We start from the raw sequence: 25066 nt of genomic DNA on the forward strand, positions 1-25066 counted from the left end.
TAAACAACCCGAAAGTCCAATATATGGGTTTTATATATAATAAGTCTGATCTAATAAGTCGCATGTTAATTTTGTATATAATGTTTTGGTTGTAGCTAATTTATTTGATTTCTTCATCAATTACAACTTTCTAATATTTCTTCTATCATTACATGCGTTTTATTTCTGCTTGTTTATGAGTTTATTTCATTCTCTAATCTTTACTTAGTTTTGTTGTGTTTATGCGTTTTGTTTAGTTTCTGCAATTAGAAGATCTATGTGGAAAAATTATGGGGATGAAGATGAATAATGAAGCCGCCGATACATCGGAGAGTGTACCTTAAGTCCAGCAGCATTGCAGCAGCCAAACCTGTTCTTTTAGTTTATATTTTTAAAATTAGTTGATGTTGGAACTTTTAGGAAGTATTCTAGACATTATTTTGAGTTTATCCTAGCTTAATTATTTATTTGACACCTAATTAGGACTATTGGAAGTATTTTGGATTTTTATTGTTGTATGAACTATGCAGTAGCATTACTTTGACTATGCTTTGATTTTGAAGTTGAAATATGTTTGCTAATGTTGATTACGCTTAAATATTCACAAGATTTAATGTTTGCAGAATTTAACAAATTACAAGTTTATTAATAAAAAATAAAAAAAACCAGGTCAAATCAGGTCGGGTTCAGGTCAACCCGTTTAAAACCAGGTCGGGTTCAGGTTGATTTTTTTGACCTGTTTAAGTAAATAGGTCAGGTTCAGGTTGGGGGGTCCTGACCTGTTTAAGTAAACAGGTCGACCTGAACCCGACCCGACCTGTTTGCCCTGATTTGGAAACCCATATTGGAAACGGTTGTTCAAAGACCCACCCTTTTATTTCTGACACGGATGTAACCCATATTATAACTTGGCGGGTCATGGCTTTAAAGGCCTCCATTCCTATTTTCTACCTCTCTGAGTTATTTAATTGAAGCGCACTCAACGTTCTCTATATTGAAGCATTCGCCGTTGAATCTAATTCTTGTATCCCCCATTGAATCAGCTTCTAAGGTAAGTTGTTTGTTGTTGTTATCATCACATTAGTGCTTTAAGTTTAGGGTTTGTAAATTCTTAGATTATGAAAAATCATATCCAAAAGAAAAGAAAATTATGAGCGTAATTTGATTATTGAATCAATTATCCCTAGAATAATGTATTTTTCGAGATAATTCAACATGAAATTAAATCTCCTCGTTTTTAAGATTGATATATAATTGAAATAATTCAACATGAAATTAAACCTCCTCGTTTTTAATTGATGATTGATATATAATTGATACATTTCAATTTATTTGAGTATATTGAAATTTTTTGGAGTAACTTAAAATGTTAGATTATTTAGATAATTCATAAGTCGATGTCTTGATTGATTTTATGCAAGGTTTTCTGGTGTGGGAATTGCGATCAAAGAAAACGTAATGGCGACAGAGGGAGATACAAGAAAACGTAAAAGAAGAGGTGGAAAGGGTAGAGCCCGCAACAAATCTCACAAAAATAACACAGTTACCTCTTCTTCTACAACCACTACCACTTCTCATTCTAAACAAATAATCCCAAACAAAACCTCTAATTCGTCTTGCTCTATTCCTATTAAATCATCTAATTTTCTTGACAAGGTATTATTTTCTTTTTTGCTTACATCCCTTTTCATTCTAGTTTTAATTTTTAGAATTTTCAATTAATAATTTTTGTTTTTTGTTTTTGGGATTGTATAGATGAAGGCAAGGTTATCAGGTGGACATTTCAGGATGCTCAACGAAAAGCTCTACACTTGCACGTAAAATCTTAATTGCTTTCTACTTTATTTTATTTTTTTTAATTTTTATGCATGATAATTTCTGAAATTTGATGTAGTTTGGCGTAATTTTTTTGTTTTGTGTTGTTGTTAAACTGACTGCTACTTGAATTGATTTACTTACTCCCTCCGTTTCCAATAAAAGTCTTGCACTAACTTTTAGGAAGGTGAATAAATAGGATTCTTGAGTCGGGTTGATTAAAGGCAACTACAATAGACAAGGTACTACTAATAGAGCTTGGTTGTTTAAAAATGAAAAACAAAAGAAAGTAATGGAGTTTGGTTGAATAAAAGTGGATAAATTACTTGTAATATATGAAGGTAGTAGTAAGGGAAGTTTAGGGGGGATTTTGTTAGCACTTGGATGAGAGAAGCCGAGTTCAGGGAAGTACTTACTGAATTTATTGGTTTTAATTCATCTTGTTGGGTTATAATGGTATTGGGACAAGGTTTTTGGTGATCACTTGGTTCGTAACATATGATCAAGTCCTTTGCTTTGTATTGTAAACTGAGTTTTGTGAAGGAACATGGAGATGTTGAAACAAGGTTCTTCTGCAATGCACTTGTCTGAGATTTTTATACAAATGTATATCTTTATTTTATGGTGATGAGGAATTAGTTATGGAATTCTTGAGAGCTAATACCTCATGAGCACGCCCAAGTTGATCTCGCGGATAAACCTTTGACATTTATCAAGGGTCAATTTCGTCAAATTGGCTAGCGAAACTAGGGTAAATCTGTAATTTAATACAGACCAAGAATCTTTTCTTTTAACTTCCTACAAACGACGTTACCCAAAAGTTAGTTAACCATGGTTAACGGGAGTTACCTCCCATGGCCACAACAACAACCTTCTTCGCGACCTTCGCCGCTTCGCGACTATACCGGCCGGCCGACCTAACAATAAGACACCCTAGTAACAAAATATGTAAAGTGGGGCCATATTAACCCTATAGGGGAACGTATGACAAAGAGGGTGGTGGTTAATCGCCATTATCGTGGTTGTGACTTGTGAGGTGGGTTGAATATGGTAGGAACAGTGGGTAGATCTGGTAGCAGCGGCGGGGTCGATCTAAAGGAAGAAGAAGACTAGGTTTGTAGAGGAGAAAGAAGGAAGTGTAGTACTGTTTTTGGGGCTGATTATGGCTTATGGTGAAGATTAGAGCCAAAGTTAGCCAAAGTTCAAGATTCATAGCAACCAAAAAATTAAAAAGTCAAGCATCGAAAAAAAGACAAAAGTACCTTAACTCTAGTTGAGCAAGTTGAGTTAACTCCTAACAGACCTCGCAAAATCGTTTGCTGCTCCGTTTGTTTACTTTTCACGTGGGTTTTCAGAAAAAGTTCTCAGTTTTTTATTGTTTGTTTTCGCTTCCCAAATCCCAGTGGCATTTTATTACAAGAATGTTTATCAAAAAATGTTTATCAAGCGGATCAACTTGTATTTCCTCATACCTCATGAACTCACTTATGGTGATTAAATATCTCAAGAAGTTATTCAAGCTATTGTGTTTAACTATGTATGGTTGCTTACAATTTTCTTGCATATTTGCATAATCATTGTACATAAAGCTTTGGTGATTTCCTGATGTAGTTAACAAGCCATAAAGTATAGTATCAATTTCGATTGTTGAAGGGTTTGAGCCTTTAAGGTGGTCTGATATCATGTAATTCTAATTTCTAACCCATATTAATAAAGATGGGTAAAGTGGCAGATTTAATCAGTGAGTGTTTGTAAAATTAAATGTTTATGGATAAGATTAGTCACTATATTATTCTGTCATGGCAAATTTTCCCCATACTAATACAAACTGGTACTGGTGCGGAATAGAGGCGGAATAGAGGCTGGGTACGAAAGATTTTGCTCAATTATGACTCTCCATACAAATCTAAATTAGAGTAAGGAAGGGAGCTCTTGCACGAATCAGTCTTTAAGGATTATAAAAATGGTCTGATAGTTTTCTTCAATGCATGTGTTTGTGCATCTTTCTCCTGTCTTTGTGCAGCTGTTGGAGTATATTTTCTACTCTCACCTTCAAATTATCGACACGAAAGATCTGGCCTATATCTGAGCTAGTTCCGGGTATTTGTATCCATAGCTCATCCTTGATTTATCTTTTCGACACAGAACATTAAAAGAAAGAGTGATGCAAGGAGGGGAGAACAATTAAAGAATATTTTTGATCTTATGATTGGGGGAGGGGGGGGGGGAGTAGGGGGGAGGTGAAATTTACCTTTTTTTGCTTAGTAGAATGGGGCGTTTGCTAAGAGTATAAATCTCATCACCTTGAAGAGATTTTTACCCCAATAACGAGTGCTCCGCTATGGCGGGAGGTGGGTACTAAGCTTTTCAATTGCGTACAACTTATTTACTTTTGTTTTTTCATCTTGGTGTTGGTAGGAGAAAGGGTACAACATAATATGAACTCTGAAAGAAATTAAAAATCATGTGATACTTTGACATTTGACTTTGGCAGTACTTCCCATTTTCCAATTCTCATTGTCATATTTATTTATATTCTCTCTTTGTTTCAAATTTTTTTTTATTTTTATTTTATTTTATTTTACTTTTTTTCTAAAATTTCAAATATTTTGATAATTTGAGTAAGATTGAAGATATGTTTACTTTAAGTTATCTCCGTTTTTTCTTCATGTCCTTATGCATGCTTTCAAATTAGGACAAAGCTCTTATATTCTTGAAATTTGAACTCTGTATCCATACTTTTATCCGACACTTGTACTCAAGTCCGAGTAACATAGGGTATAGCTAATAGAAGTGGTCTTTGTTTGGGCCTTATGATAGGCCATAATAATAATCTCTCTTATTTGTGGGTTGGTAACTTGAGGCTGCAATCTGCCTACAACTTTGGAGCCCAAATATAGTACAATTATGTAAAGAGCACTATATTTTATTTGGAAATTTTTTTTCTGTTTTTTATAAATGTGATTTAACATTCAGTATAAATACTTTTAAGTTTTAATATAGAATATTTTATTGATGTTGTTTCATTGTATAGGACAATGTCCCCATCCATAATGTTTAGAAGTGCCTAATGGGGATCTACACTTATATTCGATTCTCATGCCCATGTCCATGTAACATAAGGAATTATAATACATTGTTATGCATTAGGCATAGGGAAGAAGTAATATTGGAAGTGCAACATAATTAGTTTAGCTTGGCAGAAAGCAAGGGAGTTGGTTCTTAAACTAAAAGAGATCAGTTAGAGGGTAAGCATGAAAAAAAACATGTAAGAGTTCAATTACTTTTAAAATAAATGTTCTGTTGCCAACGTAGAAATTTGACCAATAATATCAAACAAGTACCCATGTGACTGTTTAATCTTATGTAAATTGCACAAACATGGGTCAAAGTTGTGTAGTAGATTATTGCAAAAGTCAACTAGGGCTTATATTTTGAAATAGAGGTGTGGTTTGGGAGAGAACAAGCCTCTTGAAAGCTTGCACTATTACTCTGTTTTTTATAATTCTCATTTCATAACCCAAACTGCAACATCCAACCAAACACCTATCCCAACTACCCACCTTTTGATACTCATCTAGATCAGATTCATTTTTTTTTCTAAATGTGGTATCCACTTCGCAACATCACAATAAGATATATAATGTGGAGCTGCTACTCATGGGAGAAAGCAAGCCTCTTGAAAGCTTGCTCTTTCGTTTTATTTCCTGTAACTATTCTCATTTTGTAAATCAAATTCATCTTCTTCCTTTAGTTTTTTTTGTCCATAATCCAACTCATTATATAAACAAGCTTTGGTTATCTTGTGGGTATACTTCTATTCTTTTCTTTTCTTTCTTCTTTAGGTACTAGAAGCCATCTCATTCATAGCTTTTTTGGTAGAGCACTTGCCTATATTTCTCCTAAAACCTCCCACGTGGTCATAGTTATTAGTTATAGTTGACAAAGTTGCTTTCTTGGTGGGTCCTTTGAATTTGTTTAAATTATTAATTGGATTTTCCATAAAATGGATCATCTCCTTTCATAGTTGAAATAAGGCATTTTTATTGATTGTGGTAAAAAAAAAAATCATAATTTCAGAAATTATTTAAAGCTCTATTCAATATGAGGTTAAAATCATTAATTTTGTGTTTTTATTTACTAAGGGTTTTAAACAACGTGAAGAGAGGTTGAGAGGAAAGGAAAGTTAGGTTGGAACTTTAAATTGTAAATTGTAAATTGTAAGCTAGTTATATTTTCTGTTTCTATCTTCGTAAATTTTTAAGGCTTCATCATCATTCATAAACCTTGGTTGCAATGCTAGTTTAATGTGTATGGGACCTTAGGGGAGGATTTCTTGACCTTTTAAGTTAAAATCACTGATATCAAGATTAGATTAAGGATATTTTGGACAACCAAAAGAGGAACGATATATGGACAATACTGGATTAGCGAAGTAATGAAGCTATATTGCATTTTCGGTTCCGGTACTTAAAACTTAGGAGCATTGGTGCCTTTGTGCATCAATGTTTCTGGTGATGTATGTTATCATAGTTTTCCATTAATAGCTCTAATTTGTTGCTTGGCTGTTCTTAGTATTGTTTCCTCTAGCATGGGTGTTCACTAGTGCATCCAGCATCACCATTCTTATGTTGGGTAAAAATACCCTATTCATGTGGACCAATTAGAGAGGGCCACGTGTCAAGCATAGATAGGTCCATTTAGGCCATGTCATGATGCTTACTAGAATTGCGGCCTTTAAGACCCAATTCCCAAAAACGCCGTAAAACAGTGCAACCCACCAAATCTAGGTCAAGTGACCTAAGCGAGGGCACATTCTCCAATGATTCTATAAATAGGGAGATATCCCCTAATTTTGGGATACATTCAATTATTTATTACACCTACCCTACATTCGGTTACATCAGAGAACACCTGATCTCGGAATTCGAGAAGATCTCATCTCTCTTTCCGCACTTTCTCCTACTCATACTCCAGTACTAACTTGATCGTCAGAGGCGGAGCTCCAAACACCCGGAGTCTCCGTTGTTTTGTAGGTACAAGCCGCGTGCAACCAGTCTTCGAGCTGTAACTCTCCCGAGGGACAAAAATACCCAAAACATTTGGCGCCGTCTGTGGGGAGAGTACCTCAAGGATGGTTCAAGAGTCTGTGCCGCCTCCTAACCCTAAGGCTCATCAGGCGGAGGTCTTTAAAGACCACGAGGAGGATGATCCCAAACCACAAGGAGGTCGAAACATACATGGCTAGAGACGAGCTCATGAAATATAAAAAACTGAATAATAGTGCAAGCTTTCAAGAGGCCTTTTCTCTCCCAAACCATACCTCTGTTTTGCCAATCAGGTAAGATTGAATGGGGACGGTAAACTGCAAACTTTGTCTAGCGCCCTGCCTCAATTCAAGCCTCGTTCTTCCTGAGATTCTAAAGGAAAGGAGTTTCCGGTACCAGCCAGAAAACGACTTTAGTGACTAACTAAAACGGTTTTCGCGTCACCCGTGCTTGTTCTAGGCTGTGGTTGTGGTGAGGTTGACAACTTAAGCTTCCTGTTTGCCTCTAACTTCTCAATGAACATCCCTGCCAAGAATATAAGTCTTGACTTGAGCACCATTCGGTAGGGAGAGAGAGGACTCCGCTCCTATGTCAGGCGGTTCAACACGGTGAGTATCCAAATCCAGGGGCTATCTTACGAGGTAGCATATACAGACTTCTTGGGTCGACCTTTAAGTTCGACCTTGTCCGAAAGAGGGTATTCACCCTTACAGAGCTTTATGCTCGTCCAGCCATACTCCAAGAAGTCCGACAAGCAAAAAGAGAGTCGGTCTACTCTGCCGGCTCAAAAATCTCAAGACAGCAAAAAGAAAAAAGAAGTTTGGGTGGTTAAGGAACCTAATTAGCCGTCCAAAAAGAAAAAGAAAGAGTTCAAACCGCATGTCTCACGGTATGAATTCAATAGATTGTTACACCATCTTTACAGAGGTGAAAGATCGGCTAACTAATGAGAAGCCGAATCCTATGAAGAGTTCCATTCAGTCGCGGAACAAGAGTAAATTTTGTCACTTCCATGATGAAGTGGGCCACGACACCAACGAGTGCTACAGCCTCAAGCGCACGTTGGACCGTCTGACAAGGGCTTGTTGAAGTCCTATGTCTTAGAAGTCCAAAGCGACTTCTAAGACGAATCCGAGACAGTCGTCAAAAACTGTCCAGCCCTACTAGTAGCTCGGATATCGATAAGGATCCGGCCTACACTATAGTAGGCAGATTCGCAAGCAGTGGCCTGACCATTCAGGGCATAAGGATCATCTAAAGAAGATGATCCATTCAATTGATTATGGACAGGCGTTTTCCAACGGGACATTCCCAAGACGTCCCCATCATTGAGAAGGATCGAGGCAAAGTACGCCGACCGCATGACGACCCTGTCGTCATTGAATGCAAGGTCGCCAACCAACTGGTTGGCCGGATCCTGATAGACACGGGTAGCTCATCTGATCTCATAAGCTACAAGTGTCTCTCTAAGCTTAATTACAAGTTGGATAATCTTCCCGACGTCTCCTATCCATTAGTTAGCTTTGGTGGAGGGGTCGTACACCCAGTCGGACAAATTGACCTACCCATTCGACTCGGGCGAAGGAAAAGGGTGGCACATGGTCGTTTAAAGAGCTGACCGCCTACAACATTATTCTAGGCCGACCCACTTTGAACGATTGCAAGGCCGTCATCATCCCAGCTCTCATGCTTGTTAAGTATAAGAAGGATGATGGCTTTGTTGGCTCCCTCAATGGGGACCAAAAGACGGCAAGGTAGTGTTATTTCTCAAACGTCAAGCCGACTGCTGCAGCCAGTCAGCTAAAGGAGCCAATAGATTTTGACGAAGTCAAGGGGTGAAGAAGGAGAAGAAATGGCAATCACCGAGGTCAGATAATCTTCGTCCCCAGCCGGCTAGTGAGCACATTGATATTCCTCTAGATGACAGCTGTCCGGAGCGAACTGTTAAGGTGGGGACGGCTGCCTTCGAAAGGTTGGGTGCAGACTTGCACCTCGTGCTGAAAGAATTCAAAGATATCTTTGCCTTTGAAGTGGAAGAGATGCCAGGAATCAGCCCGGATCTTGCTGTCTACAAACTCGCCGTGGATCCTGAAAAGAAGCCCATCCGGCAAAAGAAAAGAAACCACGGCAAGGAAAGAAGTCAGGCGGCAGCTCCCAAGGTCAAAAAGCTGTTAGACGTCAGGTTCATTTGGCCATGTAACTTCCCTGATTAGTTGCGAATGTGGTGCTTGTAAAGAAGCCTAATGGTACTTGGTGCATGTGTGTTGACTACACTAACTTAAACAAGGCATGTCCAAAGGACAATTACCCGCTTTCAAAGATCGACAACTGGTCGACTCTCCAGCCGCGCATGCCTTGATGAGCTTTATGGATGCCTACTCCGGCTTCCACCAGACACCCTTTGTGGAAAAAAGATAAGAGAAGATGGCCTTCGTCATTGATCAGGGTTATTCTGTTATATGGTGATGTCGTTTGGCTTGAAGAATGTGCCGGCTACTTTCCAACGGATGATTAATACAGTCTTTATTAATCAGATTGGGAGGAATGTAGAGGCGTATATTGATGACATGATAGTAAAATCAAAGCTACAAACGGATCACCTTGTCGATACCCCATGGTTGAAAATTTTGGCCTTGAACTTTACATGGCTGTTAAGAAGTTAAAACCATACTTCTTTGCACAACCCCTCAAACGGCCAAACCCCGGAGTCATCTGGTAGAATGCTCAAATGGGCTATTGAAATACAAAGTCTTGAAATCACTTACGAACCAAGAAAGGTAGTGAAGAGTTAGGCGTTTGCCGACTTCATTGTCGAGATGACAAGGCCGACTGCTGTGGACAACCTTCATCAGGTTTGGAAGGTGCATGTAGACGGGAGCTCTACTATGAATGGTTGTGGTGCAGGCATAATCTCCGGAAGGAGATAATTATGAATATGCACTACGGTTCAAGTTCTAGGCCTCAAATAATGAGGCTGAATATGAAGCCTTGCTAGCCGGCATCCGCACGTTAGCAAATGCTATGGTGAGTATGAAGCCATCCATCCGGCAATGATTAAATATTTGCAGGCCGTCAAAGTTGAAGTTGGGACACTTGAACAATTTCATCTAAGTCAAGTGCCCAGGTCTGAAAACAATTAGGTGGATACTCTGTCAAAATTAGCATCCTCCGCCCCATGTGATACGCCTCGGTCACTCTGGCAAGTGATGGAAAAACGAAGTATATTTGATGACGAGCCCATTGGAGTACTGGACCGAAGTTCTACTTGGATGGATGGCATCCGGGCGTATCCGACACACGACACGCTCCCTGATTTAGGAGGCGGTCGTACTGAAGAAGCGTGCTGTAAATTTCAAGATAAGGGAAGGAGAACTCTTCAAAGCGGGGTTTTTGAAGCCTCTATTGAAGTGAGTTACCCCAGAAAGGGGAGAAAAGTTTTTAAAGAGTTGCATGCGGGATACTGGGACTCTCATGCAGGTGGTAGGTCTTTAGCCGTCAGAAGGTGGCATTATTTCTGGCCCACTCTTGAGTCAGCTGCCATAAAGTTTATCAGAAAAATGTGATAAGTGTCAAAGATTTGGCAAGCTAATCCACCGCCGGCTCTGACCTGATACGCCTGCATCGAACGAAAAGCGCTATATTTTTGTGGTTGTGAATTATTTAACTAAGTGGGTGGAAGCCGAGGCGGTCAAGGTGACAAGTTTATGGTGTTTGACAATGGACCTCAATTTGAGACGTCTCAGCTTAAAACTTGGTTAGGAGATCAAGGGATCTCACATTGCTTTGCATCAGTCGGCTGACCCCAACCTAACGGCCAAGTTGAAGCCTTCAATAAACTCATCTGAGACGGTATCAAAAAGAAAATCGAAAGAGCAGTTATGGGCTGAAGAGTTAATTCATGTCCTATGGGCCATCTGAACAATTTAAAAAGGGGTAACCGGTGAAACTCCATTTCTCATGGTTTACGGTGTTGAAGCCGTCTTGCCCATTGAGCATTATGAGCCGACTCTACGAGTCATGTTATACGATGAAGAGGTAAATTGGGAGGCCATGCGGCGAGCATTGGACTCAATCCCATAGCGCAGGGGCAATGCTGCCTTGTGTCATGAGATTTACCGTTTGAGAATAACTTGTGCCTATATCAAGAGAGTGCACAAACGACCCTTAAAAGTTGGGGACTTTGTGTTACGTATGATGGAGGCAACCGGTAGGGCCAACAAGCAAGGAAAGCTAACTCGTAATTGGGAAGGCCCTTACCGGATCTATGAAGAAGTGAGAAACGACACTGACCGGAAACCTAGACGGTAGGCAGCTGCCTAAGACTTGGAATGTTCACAACTTGAAAAAGTACTGATTCTAAGATTTGTAAAAATTTTTGTAAATAAAAAGCCTATCAATGAAAAATTGCTTTTTGTTTTCAAATCGCTTTAATTGCTTACTTTGTATATATATACATGCGTAATGGTAGACCATCATCTGTGCAATATACAAACGGTCCATAGAATGAATTAAACTAAGTTAAAAACTTAGTGGCTAAAATGATATTTAATTTAGAGGCCAAAGGCCGGATGCAAATTTATAAATTCGTCTACTCCCATATGAGTATGGCGTCCACCTCTGGGTGTTATCGTCGGAGAGGGCATTTTATCGTTTGCTCTACCAGCATATGCAAACAGTAAAGATTAAACGACCTATTTGGTTAAATCATAGTTGTCTGACTAAAATAGTCTAATACAAGGATTAAGTGTAAAAATCGGATGTCAAAAGACATCAGCCGGTTGATAACTAAAAGTTATCTGTTACATTATTCGACGAAATTATACTAGTCACTTCAATGGGGCAGACAAACCAGGTGCAATGGATTGCAGGCACCCCAGATGGCCTTTAAGCTTACTGGCGGCAAGTTCCCGCCTGGTTCATTAAAAGACAGTTTATACTGGATTGTGAATACCCCACGGTTGGGTAAAATGGCTACTTACTGGTTATGTGGACGACTGTGTACTTGGTTTGGGGCAATCACTACTGTGATTAATTGACTTAGGAACATCCCATACTCTTGAAAGTATCAAACATTCCCAAGTCAATCAATCAAAGAAGTACTGAAACTAACCACACAGTCGCCGGGGCCAAGAGTAGTCGGTATACTATTTGCCGCATGCTGAAAAAAGTTGGGAAAAATTGCAGAATTTAAGTGCAAAAATTTAAACAAAATTAACAAATTCATCAAGCCGATCCAGTCGGCAAATTTCATTCAAAGCCGGTCAAAATCGGATAATAATGTTAACCGGATAATATTCGGGACAAAAGAAAATAAAATTGTCACCTGACTCCTTAGTCGGTAAGAAACACAGAAATACTCTGCTCCCAGGCCGGAAAGATTGCATTGGCATACTGCCGCAGAAGAAGGGAGGCTGAATTAAGGCTGCTAGGCCTGCTCCGACTCGTCTTGGCTTGCCGGGAGGCTTGCTTCATATTGCGTATCCAGGACCTAACCATCCTGGACTTGATAAGTTTGAGCTTCATTAGCCTAGACCTGATTATCGACTCTTCCTCATCATCGGAGACCAAAAAGCCTTGTTCAAGGGTCCATGCCTTAAAGGGAGATGGAGCCTGCTCATCGAGCGCGCCTGAGCGTCGTGACGTAATCATACCTCATTTTGAGTACATCAAATTCAATTTTAGGGTGGAGTAGACCCCATGCAATATGCAGCCGGGCTTCAGTGTCCCACTCATTTTTAGCCACCGGCCGCTTTTGCTCTTTGGCAATCTCGTCTTTGTGCTGGTTTCTTTGCTGGACGAGCTAGACACCCATGGCAGTTGGGAATTCTCCTTGTCAGCTCCCTCCAAGGCCTTGAGATCTGATTGGGCAATCTTCATATCCACCTCTGGCCCTAGATCCGGTCAAAATCCACGGTCAAAATCCACCACGTGCCAGGCATAGAGTGTTTTGGTCCGCACCATCCTCTTGGCAAACACCTGCATGTCAGGGGAGGGGGGATCTGCACAAAAAAAAGTACTTGGTGAGAAAGCAACACATGCTGACTGCTCATCGAACCTTCAAACGGGTTGACTAGAGTCTTGACTTGCAGATAGTTAACCAATGTGTGAGGAGGGACCTTCCTTGCCGTTTTAGAAGATGTCTTGGCCATCTCATCCCCCGACCATTTGAATAACTTTGTAATTGAGTGGGGAATTGATTTGCTTCCATTCTGCAAATGGAAAATGAGTTACAAACGGAAAATTTGTATATCGAGGAAAGGGGTACAACCGGTAAATAACTAAGTTGGTATAAAAGCTAGAAAGTCTAGCAGTCGGGCTTACCCTTCCTTTCTTGGCCTCTTTGGCTTCTAAGGCTGCTCTTTAGAGGAACCGTGTTCTTTGCTTTTTTAGCAAAAAGAAAGGAAACAATTGGTTAAAAAGATCAACAAAGGCAATGGAGAGGAGATCAAGTTAAACCTCTCCCTCCAGCCGGACCACTTGGACGACTTGTCCAACATCAGTGGGTGTGTGGTTAGAGTGTACCACGCCACGTACCCGCTCCGGCTCATATAATGCATGTGAGCAAACACCGCTAAACTAGGTTCTATGTCTTGAAACTCGCAGGCGGCGATATAGCTCAGAATGTTTATCCACGAGTTGGGGGCCCTTTAAAATTTTCTTAATCCCTTTGTGAAGGGGAAAGCAGAGGCCGACTTTAACCACGGCTTCGTAGCAGCCGAAACAGTTGTCGGCGTTTTCAATGTCATCCTCCGAGGCAATCGTTGCCTCAGGCGGCTTAACCTCTATCCTCCAGGATGAGCCTCCGCAAAGGCTCGAAAGCTACCCTTAATAACCGCCAAGTCCCTAGGAAGTATCTTAGTTTCCAAGGGATTGGGCTTTTCAGGCCCTTTAGGCGTTGGTAGTTAGCCGCCACATTCTCTTGGCAGAGCCCGATAGGATCTTTCGACGGCTTCCTCATCGCCTGACCCATCTTCATACCTTTGGGAAGAGGCATCATCCTCGCCGTCTGCCTCTTCCAAGATTGTGTCACTAGGGTCATAGAATAAAATCTCGGCCGTGTCGTCACGTTTCGCCCGAGATGTAACGGAATTTGAAGTTGCTGAACCGCGATTTAGCGTTTTGTAAAGGTGTTTTCAAAACCACCGCATTTTTGACCGATACGGCCGATACACCGCCGGACTCCATTGTTAGCTTGTGAAACTCCGCATGATAGAAAGAGAAAGAGGAAGTAAAAGAAAGGCTAAAATAGTGGGGTAGGTAAAGGAAGTGTTATTTAGTTTTGCGGTTCATTTATTTACACCTTTCATTTATTTTTGGATTTTTAACTCCCCCTTTACGTTATTGATAGACTTAGGAGGTAGGAGACTTCAAATTTTATTTTTTACTTTTTAAATTCCACTTCATCACTCTTTTTATCGGTTACTTTTACTGTTTTACCATTTTATTTTTAGTTTAATATTTTTATCATTACTTTATTATATTTTTTTTTTGATGCAAATCATTACTTTATTACTAGTATATAAGTGCATAAAATAATTGTATAGATCAGTTTAGAATTTAAATAATTTTTTTAAAAATTAAAAATTCTACCGCGATGACCGATACTCGGTCCGTGATCACCGCACCGTTTCTGTTACTGCAACACCGTGATCGTTCCCGCGATCGCGATCGAATCCGCATTTGGGGTCGAGGGGGTGCCATCCGGGGGAGAACCCACCTCCTCCTCCTCCTCCGAACCCTCATATTCCTTATCAGGAATAACTTCATCGGGGGCACTCTCCTAGCGCGCCGCTTCCTAGGCTTGACAGCCGTTTGTTTAACTTTGGCGATTGTGTCGTGCATAGACACGGAGGAGTTCGGGGATGAGCAAAGCAGGTCCAAATGTCCAGAAAAGGCACCCCCGGTTCTAGATTCACCCGTACCAGGATCGGCTAAATGACATAGGCGGTGCCGTGTGGGTTGATGGAGAGTCCATTTTATTTTTGAAGCTTAACTACACAAGCGAAAAAGTATATAAAGCTTAAAATCTTTGAGGGAGTAGAGGCGGTTATCTTTACACTTAGCTCTGAAATTCTGAAAATTGCTACACGCGGTGACCGGATTTACTCCTCGAAACGTAGGCGGAAATCTCAAATTCGCGGATGCAGAGCCTCTCTCTCTAGAAATTCTCTCTTTCTCTCTCTAAAAAGTTAAATGCTTTGTTGGAAATGTGAGAGGGTAGAAACTGCTATTTATAGAGGGGTAAAACGAGGGCTTCCCCGCCGCGTGCTACCTGTGAGGGGCAAATGTTTGGGTAAAAATGCCCTATCCATGTGCACCAATTAGAGAGGGCCACGTGTCAAGCATAGGCAGGTCCATTTGGTAGCCTCATATGCTTTCTAGAATTGCGGTCTTTAAGGCCCAATTCCCCAAAACGCCATAAATTGGCGCAGCCCACCAAATCTAGGTCAGGTGACCTAAGAGAGGGCACATTCTCCAATGACCCTATAAATAGGGAGATATCCCCTAATCTTGGGACACATTCAATCATTTATTACACATACCCTACATTCTCTTACATCAGAGAACACCTGATCTCGGAATTCGAGAAGATTTTATCTTTTTTTTCGCACTTTTTCCTACTTATACTCAAATACTAACTTGATCGTCGGAGGCGGAACTCCAAACACCCGGGTTCTCCGTTGTCTTGCAGGTATAGGCCGCGTGCAACCAGTCTTCGAGTTGTAACTCTCCCGAGGGACAAAAACACCCAAAACAATTCTAGCAAAAGACTAATTTTTCTTCGGTCCCCTTTTGGCTTCAAAGAGTCTGAACGTATACCATTGCCCGAAAACACTACTACTTTTGAGAACCAATCCAAATCATGCAAGGAATGCCATAAGAGAGAAATTAATCTAAAATCAAGCTCAAGGAATGCCATAAGAGAGAAATTAATCTAAAATCAAGCTATTAATACCTTGAATGCCGCTGCGAGAGTATCAAGGGAATTAACATCAATGTGAATTTGGAGGGATCTAGCTTCTGCATTAATAAAGCTATTAAGTCATAAACTCATAATAGGACTTATATGTTATAACCATAAAATAGTAAGGGATTTAATCCCATGTCAATGACCACTGACTAGTCCTTTATGTAACGTTAGTCAAGAGGATGCAAATCACAGCCTAGATGATTGTAAATCGCAATTATGGGTTATGTCAATGACTAGTCATATATGTATGCCGATGATTGTAAATCACAATTATGGGTTATGTCAATGACTAGTAATATATGTGTGCTATTAATCAAGAGGATGTAGCTTAGTGTTTGCTAATAAGGTTGTAAAATGGATGACATAGTTTTTGATAGCATATGTATGGATGTTGATGTTTTAATTTCTTATCATTTTTAAAGATGGTTTCAATTGATAGGCACATTTATAGTTGTACTCTTTCTTCCTTTTTCATTTTCTAATCTATATATTTCCTTTTTTCACTGTAATTGAGTGGGACATCATATACCTGAGATTTGAATGGCCCTTGGCTAAAAATTATTTGTTGTTCACATAGCAACATAGTGAATATATTTATTTTGTGAATGTAGCAATCTCTATTTGTGTCATGGTACTCAATTAGAGCAACTGTAGCCCGGAAAAAAAAAAAAAGCTAAAACTAGAAGGTGGCATTATGTAATGTTATTTGTTGTGATAGAAAAAGTGCAATGAGGCTTGAGAGGCACATTTTTTTCAGACTCCTGCGGTTGATCAGTGTGTACTTTAGGGGCTTCATATTATATGACTTGTTTAGTTTTATAGACATTGTGGTACCCTACTTCTCTTTTTGGGAATCTTTCATATTTTGGTACTTGTGATCTTAAGGCTATTGGATCTGTTGTAGTCCTAGAAAATAAGGTACCTGTAATATATATATATATATATATATATATATATATTTTAAAAAAAAAAAGATCTTGGGACTCATTGTAGAGTATCACTAATTTGTTTTAATTTAAAGGTAAAAAAATAAAAGAAAAACAATAGGAAACCCTTCTCACGAGGGGAGTTCCTAATGTATCTAAAGAAGGTATAGGAATTAACCTAGATACAAGGAATAATATCCATATTATCACTAACTAAATGACCATCAATTAATTAGTGTATTGTCCAATACCAATGTATGAGAATTGTTGATACTTGTATAGTTTCCTTTCTCTTCACTTAATGTTTCCCTTTTCTGCGTCTCTTCTATTAGGATTGTGGATGACAGATATCAGCCACTTCATTGTTTGTTGGATGTTTTAAATGTTCATCTTTAAGAATCTTTGGAATTCATGAATTACTGGACCCACCCCTAGAATAGAGTGAAAGTATGAGTATTGAGTTTAGAATTGTTTGACAGTTGAATTTTGTTTTGTTATAATCTTTTACTTGCGGGCCTGTGGGGGCATGATTGGGTATAGCATGTTATAAACTTTTTATTGATGTATTGTTAGCCATTTTATTTTGCTAAATTGAATACACATATATCCTTCTTTTGTTTTGCAGTGGAAATGAAGCTCTAAAGTTTTTCAAGGAGGACCCTTCGTTGTTCAGTATGGTGAGTTTCTACTTTTATGGTTACTATATCCAAGTTGTATGACTTATCCTAGATATATTATTGACAAAATGGGTAAAGTTAGGGAAATGTTCTGCGTTAAACAGTACATATGTATAAATTACCGCCTATGATGTAATGGATATTAAGTCTAGGGCTGGCAAACGAATCAGGTCGGGTCGGGTTCATGTTCACGTCAGCTGATTTCGGGTCAGCAGACCCCCAACCCGAACCTGATCCATTTAACTTTTCGGGTTGAGAACCCCAACCTGAACCTGATATTTTCGGGTTCGGGTCAACCCAAAAGTAACCTTTTTTTTTTTTTTTTTTTTTTTTTTTTTTTTTTTTTTAAAAAAAAAATCAGGTTTTGACCTGAAAATTACTTGAAATTAACCCAAAAGTAATCTGGTTCGACATGATTTTTTGTTTGGGAAACAAATTGATATTTTAATCCCACCTAATAAATTTCTAACTGATATTCTACGGCATAACACCAAAATAATAAAGCCATAAAAATAAAGAAACTAGCCTAATTAACAATTACATACAACATACTAAAAGTCCAAAATAAAGTCTACACTGAAATACAAATTAGAATTCGAAATCAACAAAAAAAAATGATGAACATGTGAGGAACTGAGGATCTGAAGCTTTGAAGGAGAGGAATAGAGGAATGTGTATGCTATATACTCGTCACTCTTAGTCTCGTGGAGCGGTGGAGGAGCTGAAGAACTGATGACGTGAGGAATTTGATGAAGATACGAGGAATTGAGTATGTTTGAGAAATTAGAAATGAGGATGAGAGAGAAACGGTTGCAATATGAAAAGTATCACAAATTCACAATAGGATTTTAGGGTTTAGTTTTATAAGGTGGCTTGCTTTGGGCTTGGGCTTTGATTCACTTATTTCGTTTTTCAGGTTTTGTTAAGCTTTTTTTAATTTTTTTTTTGGTTTTAACGTATACTCTGTATTAGTTTGGGTTATCATGCCGAAAATATAATTTCGGGTTAAGTGGGTCGTTTTCGGGTTGAAATTTTCAACCTTAACCTAACCCATTTAACTTTCAGGTCGGGTTCGTGTCGACCCATTTAAGTTTTCGGGTCGAAAATCTCAACCCTAACCCGTCATTCTCAGGTCGGGTTCGAGGCGTGTTTTCGGGTCGGGACAACTTTTGCCAGCCCTAATTAAGTCATCTAGTACTTGGAAGTTTTGGATGACTTTTAATTACTAACCAGTGTGTGGCCCGATGCTCTGGTGTGTGTGTTTTTTTTGTTTTTTTTTTTTTTTTTAAACACTTGTAATTGAATAGATAGGTTCATTCTTTATTATTTATTTATTCATATTGTTTATAATTTATAATAATTTTTCATTAAACCTTTGAATAAATTATTTATGGAACAACTATTGATTAAATATATAAACTTGTTCTTGTAAAAAAAAATTATATAAACATGTCCTTTGTTTATAAGTTATAATATAATGAAAATAAAGACATAATTATTATCAAAATAAGTAAATAACTAAAATTAATTTAGAACAATAGTTAATTTTTCTTGCTTGTATGTATTACTGCGATTAGCATAACTAGCAAATAATAGGATCGATTTTTTTTTTTTAAAAGAATTACAGCTATTAAATGTTCAGATTTTCATCCAATCTATATAGTTATATATTTATGAGTTGAGTATAAAAGCATGATTAATATATGGATGAGATGGTAAGACACCTAATGCATATTTTTGTGGTTATGAGTTCGAATTTTATGATAGACTTTATTAGAATATGCTCATAGTTGAAAAATGACATAGCGAGGGTGCCACATGACACATAAACGTTTTTAGGAACGCTTTTTAATATATAAGTATAGAAGTATAGATAGATTTGTAAGTGCACTCTAGAATCTAGTGTTCTTGGTGGCTGTGGCAGCCACCTATTGGAGTAGCTAAACTATTATATGCATATCTAAATCCTAGATTCCTTATTACATATATGTTCACTTGCCATTCTCGCGAGCCCTACCATCTAGTAATTTTTTGAAAATTATATTCCCTTTAATAAATGTGTCCAGTGGTTAAAAGTTCTTTCATACAATGTTTGTGCTGGATTTTGTACTTGTAATTCTGTTTTGAAATAATATAATGTCTCATGCTAGAGATTTTTTGTAAACAATGGCGGATACAGGGGTGCATATCCTTATTCCAGAAAACAAAATATTGATCAAAGAGACTGATTATTATATAAAACTGATCTCTTAGGTTTTGTCATAGAGTCAGCATTAATAGTCTTTGCCGCACTCTTCTACAAAGGAAATGAAAAGAGACTGGCAATGTCTAGAACTGTTTTCTTTAGTTATATAAGTACGCTTCTGCCAGAATGAGTTTTTTACTTTAATATTTGTTTTAAAGTTTTTTTCTTTTATATTTTTTATCGAAAACACTTGTGGAGTATATTAATTCTCTTAAAAATGGGTCCTTATTTTTACTTTTCAAGTATGAGAGAGAAAGTTGTTTAAAAACAAAAGTTTTACTTCCTCCGTTTTCTTTTAGATGCAACACACCCTTTAGCACGGTAATTAAGAAAGGTGGAGTTTACATGATATAATAAACTTTATAGTAGGATGAGTGGTTGTTAGGAGTGTAATTTAGTGGGCCATGTGCTTTAAATAAGAAAAATAGTATAGTATTTCCCTAAAGTAACTTTACTTTTATAGTGTGTTGCAAGTATTGTGACATTTCCTTTTTAGGAAAGTGTTGAAACTTAGTTTTAAAAAGTGCGAGGCGCACGCCTCTTGGATATGAGGCGCAAATTTTTTTTATTTAAATTTATTTTTATTTTACTTTTTTTTTTTTGGTTAAAAAACAAAAAAAGGGTGGTCAGACTGGTCGCGTGACTAACAGTCAGAAGGACTGAAGGAGAAGGCTTTTGTATATTAAAAAAAAAAGTATATAACTGAAAAAGTAATAGAGTTAAAAAAAATTTACGTTATTTTAGTTGGGTAGAGGAGAGAGAAAAAAGAAGCAGAAAAAGAAAAGCGTGGAGAAGAGTAGAGATCGAAGAGAGAGAATAAAGGGAAAAAAGAAGCCTACCTGGTTTGCTTCAGCGGTGCCGGCCGCCGGTATATTTGCTGCCGGAAAACACCGGGGATAGATCCCCGGCGATGTGTGCTGTAGCATACCTCACCAATTTTTCAATTGCAAAGCAACCCGTAAATTAGGGTTTTAAAATTAGGGGTCAAATTGCAGTGATATTGTTCAATTAACAAGGGGCTTTTGCTCGAATTATCACTCTAAATACTGGGTAAGCTTCAATTTGGAAAAAAAATGTGTTTTTTTTTACAAAAACTAATCCAAAGCCCCTTTTCTCACGCTTTAAAACCTAAGGCGGCTCAAGCGATGCGCCTTACGCGTTGGTTGAGGCGGTTTGTGGCGCTCGCCTTCTGAAATGTGCGACGCCTAGTCGCCTTACGCCTCAACAGCGCCTAGGCGTGCTTTTTAAAACTAAGTGTTGCAAGTAAAAGAAAATGGAGGAAGTATTATATATTCTTATGTGGACCATGTGGTGGGGTAAGTAGTGATAAAAGTGGATAATTTCTTTACCATAAAAGGAATAAGTTAAAGTGGGAAGATAAAACAGAAACATTTCAAAACGGAAAGTAGGAAGATAAAAACTGAACGGAGGGAGTAAATTTTTTCTTGTCCTCTTCACGTTTATATTACGATGAAGTACAAAGTATCATTTATATACTTAAACATATAACACTAATATCAAATATCAGTCATTTTAATATTATTCTTACATTAATATATTTGTTAATATTTAATGGATGTCTAATGATTTCTTATATATATAAATAAAAGAGTTTTCGAACCGTTTGGTTCTAAACTTAGGGCTTGTTGGGTTGGGGGTACTCATCAAAGGGAATGGGAATCAACTGCTCTCATTCCCCTCATTCCCTTTGTTGTTGTTGTTGTTTTTTAAAGCCTTTTTTCCCATTCCTTTTACCCTCTCCATTCCCCCAAATCCTTCCAACTTCATTCCCACCCCCTAGGTATTTCCATTCCCATTCCCTAGCCACCCCAACAACACCATACCACCATCCTACTTCCTACCGAAACCACCGGAAAACTAGCGCCCTCACCGTCGGTCGTCCCCCCGCCCTTCGCCGCACCTCCCTTGCCCCTCGGCGCCGCTCACCGCGATCTCACAGCTCTCCTCTCCCCCGAAAAAACCTCCCCCAACCCCGCAGAAACCTAGAAACAACTTCTATCTCCCCATAAAACCATCAGTTGTCGTTCCCACCATCCTCGAAACCTTAGACGCTAGGGTTTTGATGGTGGTGGGGGAGCCGCCAACGATTTTACGGGGAGAGAAAATAAATCTAGGGTTTTGGGGGCTGGGGGAGGTTTTTTCGGGGGAGAAGATAGTTGTGCGGTCGCGGAGAACGGCGGCGAGGGGCGGGGAAGATGCAGAGAAGGGTGGCGAGTGGTGGAGGAGGTGCGGGAGTGGTGGAGTGGCTAGGTGGTGGCTGGAAATGGTGGGAAGTTAAGCAATGTGGTGGTGGTGTGGTGGTTGGATCGGTGGAAGTGTTTCCTTTGTTATTCAAAACAAACAACACAACAAAATTGGGGATTTTCATTCCATTCCAATTACCCCGTGCGAACCAAACGACCCCTTAGTATGTTCATCGATATAGTTAACTTTTTTTTTTCCTCTGATTTCAGTAATATATATATATATATATATATATATATATATATATATATATATCAGGTGTAAATAAGTGTGCCTCAATTTGTACCACTGTATATTAGATTATGGCAATTTATAAAACTAAGTATATATATATATATATATATATATATATATATATATATATATATATATATATATATATATATATATATATATATATATATATATATATATATATATCAGGTGTAAATAAGTGTGCCTCAATTTGTACCACTGTATATTAGATTATGGCAATTTATAAAACTAAGTATATATATATATATATATATATATATATATATATATTAGGTGTAAATAAGTGTGCCTCAATTTGTACCACTGTATATTAGATTATGGCAATTTATAAAACTAAGTGTGATTAGTTATACTAGATTAAATTATTACAAGTACTCTATTTCTTTCCTAAAAAAAAAGTACTCTATTTCTAGTGTATATATATGGTCTTTAGATTAAGCTAAAGTTCTATAAAACCTTTAATAAAATTATTGGTTTCATATAGTTGGTTATTTATGAATGACTAATAAGATAGTGGAAACAATAAATATTTTAGTTTGTCAAGTTTGTAGTTTATTAGTTTTATTTTAACAAGCCGAATTTGTACCCCCATCTCTAAATTCCTAGATTCGCCACTATCTGTGATGAAATATTGATGTTCCAGATGTAAATCATTGGAATCTATTAGTTGATTTCTACTCGTTTAATTACAAGATAGGTATGGGAGTGGCTTCTTTGGTTCATTATCAAGGGTGTATATTCCAAAAATACTTTTTGTTTGCTTGAGAAATTTCTTGAGTACCAATACTAATGCTATGAAGTACTTATTACCGGCCCTTCAAGTTTGCTTTAAGAGATGTTTGTAGCACACCTCTTTCATATTACAACTATGCAAGACTTGGATTTGAAATATTTGTGAAGTAAGCGATAGCAATCCAATCCGGATCCAACCCTATTCCGTCCTGATCCGAGGTAAAAAAATCCACTTCGAGTCCGAGAAAAAAGTAATCCGAGTTCGACTCCGTTAAAATAATCCGACTCCGAGTCGGGTGAGGGTCGAAGTCGGATCCCACAAAAAAACTGAGAAAAAAAATCCGACTCCGACAAATGTCCGACTCTGACGGCTTATTCGACTCCGACTCCAATAGATAGTGGATTTTTGTGTAGGTCATGGTGGCAATGGGTGTGGATTGTAAAGACCTAAATAGCCTAATTTCTCAAAGTATATTGAATAACGAAAAAAAAACTAGGATTGGGGTTGGATCGGAGTCGGAGGTCGGATAATGAAGTCGGAGTCTCGGAGTCGGATGTCGGAGTCGGATTTAGCCTCCGCTTCCTGTTGGGTCAGAGTCTGATTTAACATAATCCGCTCTTAGTCCGACTCGTTGCCATCCCTAGTGAAGTAGTGTTAGTTGTAACTATAGGGATTTTGTCTTAAGTCCAAGTATTTAGTGGTTGTTTGATTCACACAGGAAGTATAAATTCCCATGAAGGTCGATTTTTATGGGAATTAAATTTCATAATCCAAATTTATTGGAATTTCCTAAAGTTGTTTGGTTATCAATAGGGGAAGTAACTTTCTATAAGAATTTCTACTTACCTTGGGAAATTACATAGGGAAACTCCTACATATTGTGGGAAGTGGAAATTCCTAATAAGTCCTACTAACCTCATTTCACCAATTTTTTGTCAACTAAAAAACTTACCTACCTTGCATTTACTAGGAAGTCCCACTATATTTTGCTGAAACTGTACTCTTACATTGTAAACTTTTGCTTCAGCATCTGAATTATGTTCTTTTGTTTACATAATTTTGTATGTACGTGGCATGTGCCACAATTTTTTTTATTCTAATTTTTTTGTTTTTTTCATGTTTGTTTGGTTATTTTATTTTATTTTAAATTTTTTATTTATATTTTGTGTGTGTGTGTGTGTGTGTGTGTGTGTGTGTGTGTGTGTGTGTGTGTTTGTGTGTGTGTGTGTGTGTGTGTGTGTGTGTGGTTATATCCACTTCTATCATATATTCATAGGAATATGCTGCCAGGAAGTTGTTTGTGTCTGATATACTCATTGCCTGATACTTTGCTTGTTTTGAAATTTTCTTAACTTATATGCCAGTATCATGTTGGATATCAAGAACAAATGTCACATTGGCCTGAGCTGCCAGTTAACGTGATCATCAAATGGCTGAAGGATCATGATCCATCTTTTATTGTGGCTGATTTTGGTTGTGGTGAGGTCTTCTGCACCCTATTCAAACTAATGCCTATTTTGAAATGATGTCTGGTGTAACTGGAAGTCTCACTTATCACTTCTCATTATCACTTTTACGCTAATTGTGCCTGTTTTTGTCAAATGCAGGGGATGCACGGTTATCAAAGAATGTAAAAAACAAAGTATATTCTATTGATCTTCTTTCCAGTGATCCTTCTGTTATTTCTTGTGACATGTCCAAGGTATGCACCTTTGCAATCTATTATTTCATCCCATTTCATTGACCCAAGTGGATGCGGATGTTTCTTGTTTACTTCATAGTCATTAGATCCATGATTTAGTGGGATGGTTGTTTGTATATATTTCATTCAGTAAAACATATATACTGCTGGAAGCTTGGGTTTGATCCTTAATGATGTCTAAAGTTGCCAACTATGTCACCTGGGCCTTCCATTTACCGTAACTCCGTAAGTATTCAAGTCAGATTCTCAACACTCTAACACAAGTATTAAAAGTAGTCACTTGTTTGTAAAATAGATTAGTTTTGAGTCTTAATACTTGGACCTATATTCGTGTTTGACACTGAGTAAAATAGTGCTTTGGTTGACAATTGACAAAAAAAAAACATGGGAAGTAATTTTGTAGGAAATAGATGTATGTGCTCACTTGGTTAGCATTAACATGGAAAGTGA

General features: G+C 38.0%; 1 protein-coding gene across 1 annotated transcript in view; it reads left to right on the forward strand.

Annotated features, from left to right (window-relative positions):
• Nucleotides 1–870: 870 nt before the first annotated feature.
• Nucleotides 871–25066, forward strand: part of LOC110731446 (ribosomal RNA-processing protein 8-like) — a 31156-nt gene continuing 6960 nt past the window's right edge. The window contains exons 1-6 of the mRNA XM_021911306.1: nucleotides 871–1030; nucleotides 1401–1635; nucleotides 1735–1796; nucleotides 17365–17416; nucleotides 24279–24393; nucleotides 24522–24616. Coding sequence (XP_021766998.1) covers nucleotides 1438–1635; nucleotides 1735–1796; nucleotides 17365–17416; nucleotides 24279–24393; nucleotides 24522–24616 — 522 coding nt within the window. The 5' untranslated portion in view covers nucleotides 871–1030; nucleotides 1401–1437. The remainder of the gene's footprint in view (nucleotides 1031–1400; nucleotides 1636–1734; nucleotides 1797–17364; nucleotides 17417–24278; nucleotides 24394–24521; nucleotides 24617–25066) is intronic.

The sequence above is a fragment of the Chenopodium quinoa genome, unplaced genomic scaffold (assembly GCF_001683475.1).
Source record: "Chenopodium quinoa cultivar QQ74 unplaced genomic scaffold, ASM168347v1, whole genome shotgun sequence".
NCBI lineage: Eukaryota > Viridiplantae > Streptophyta > Magnoliopsida > Caryophyllales > Amaranthaceae > Chenopodium > Chenopodium quinoa.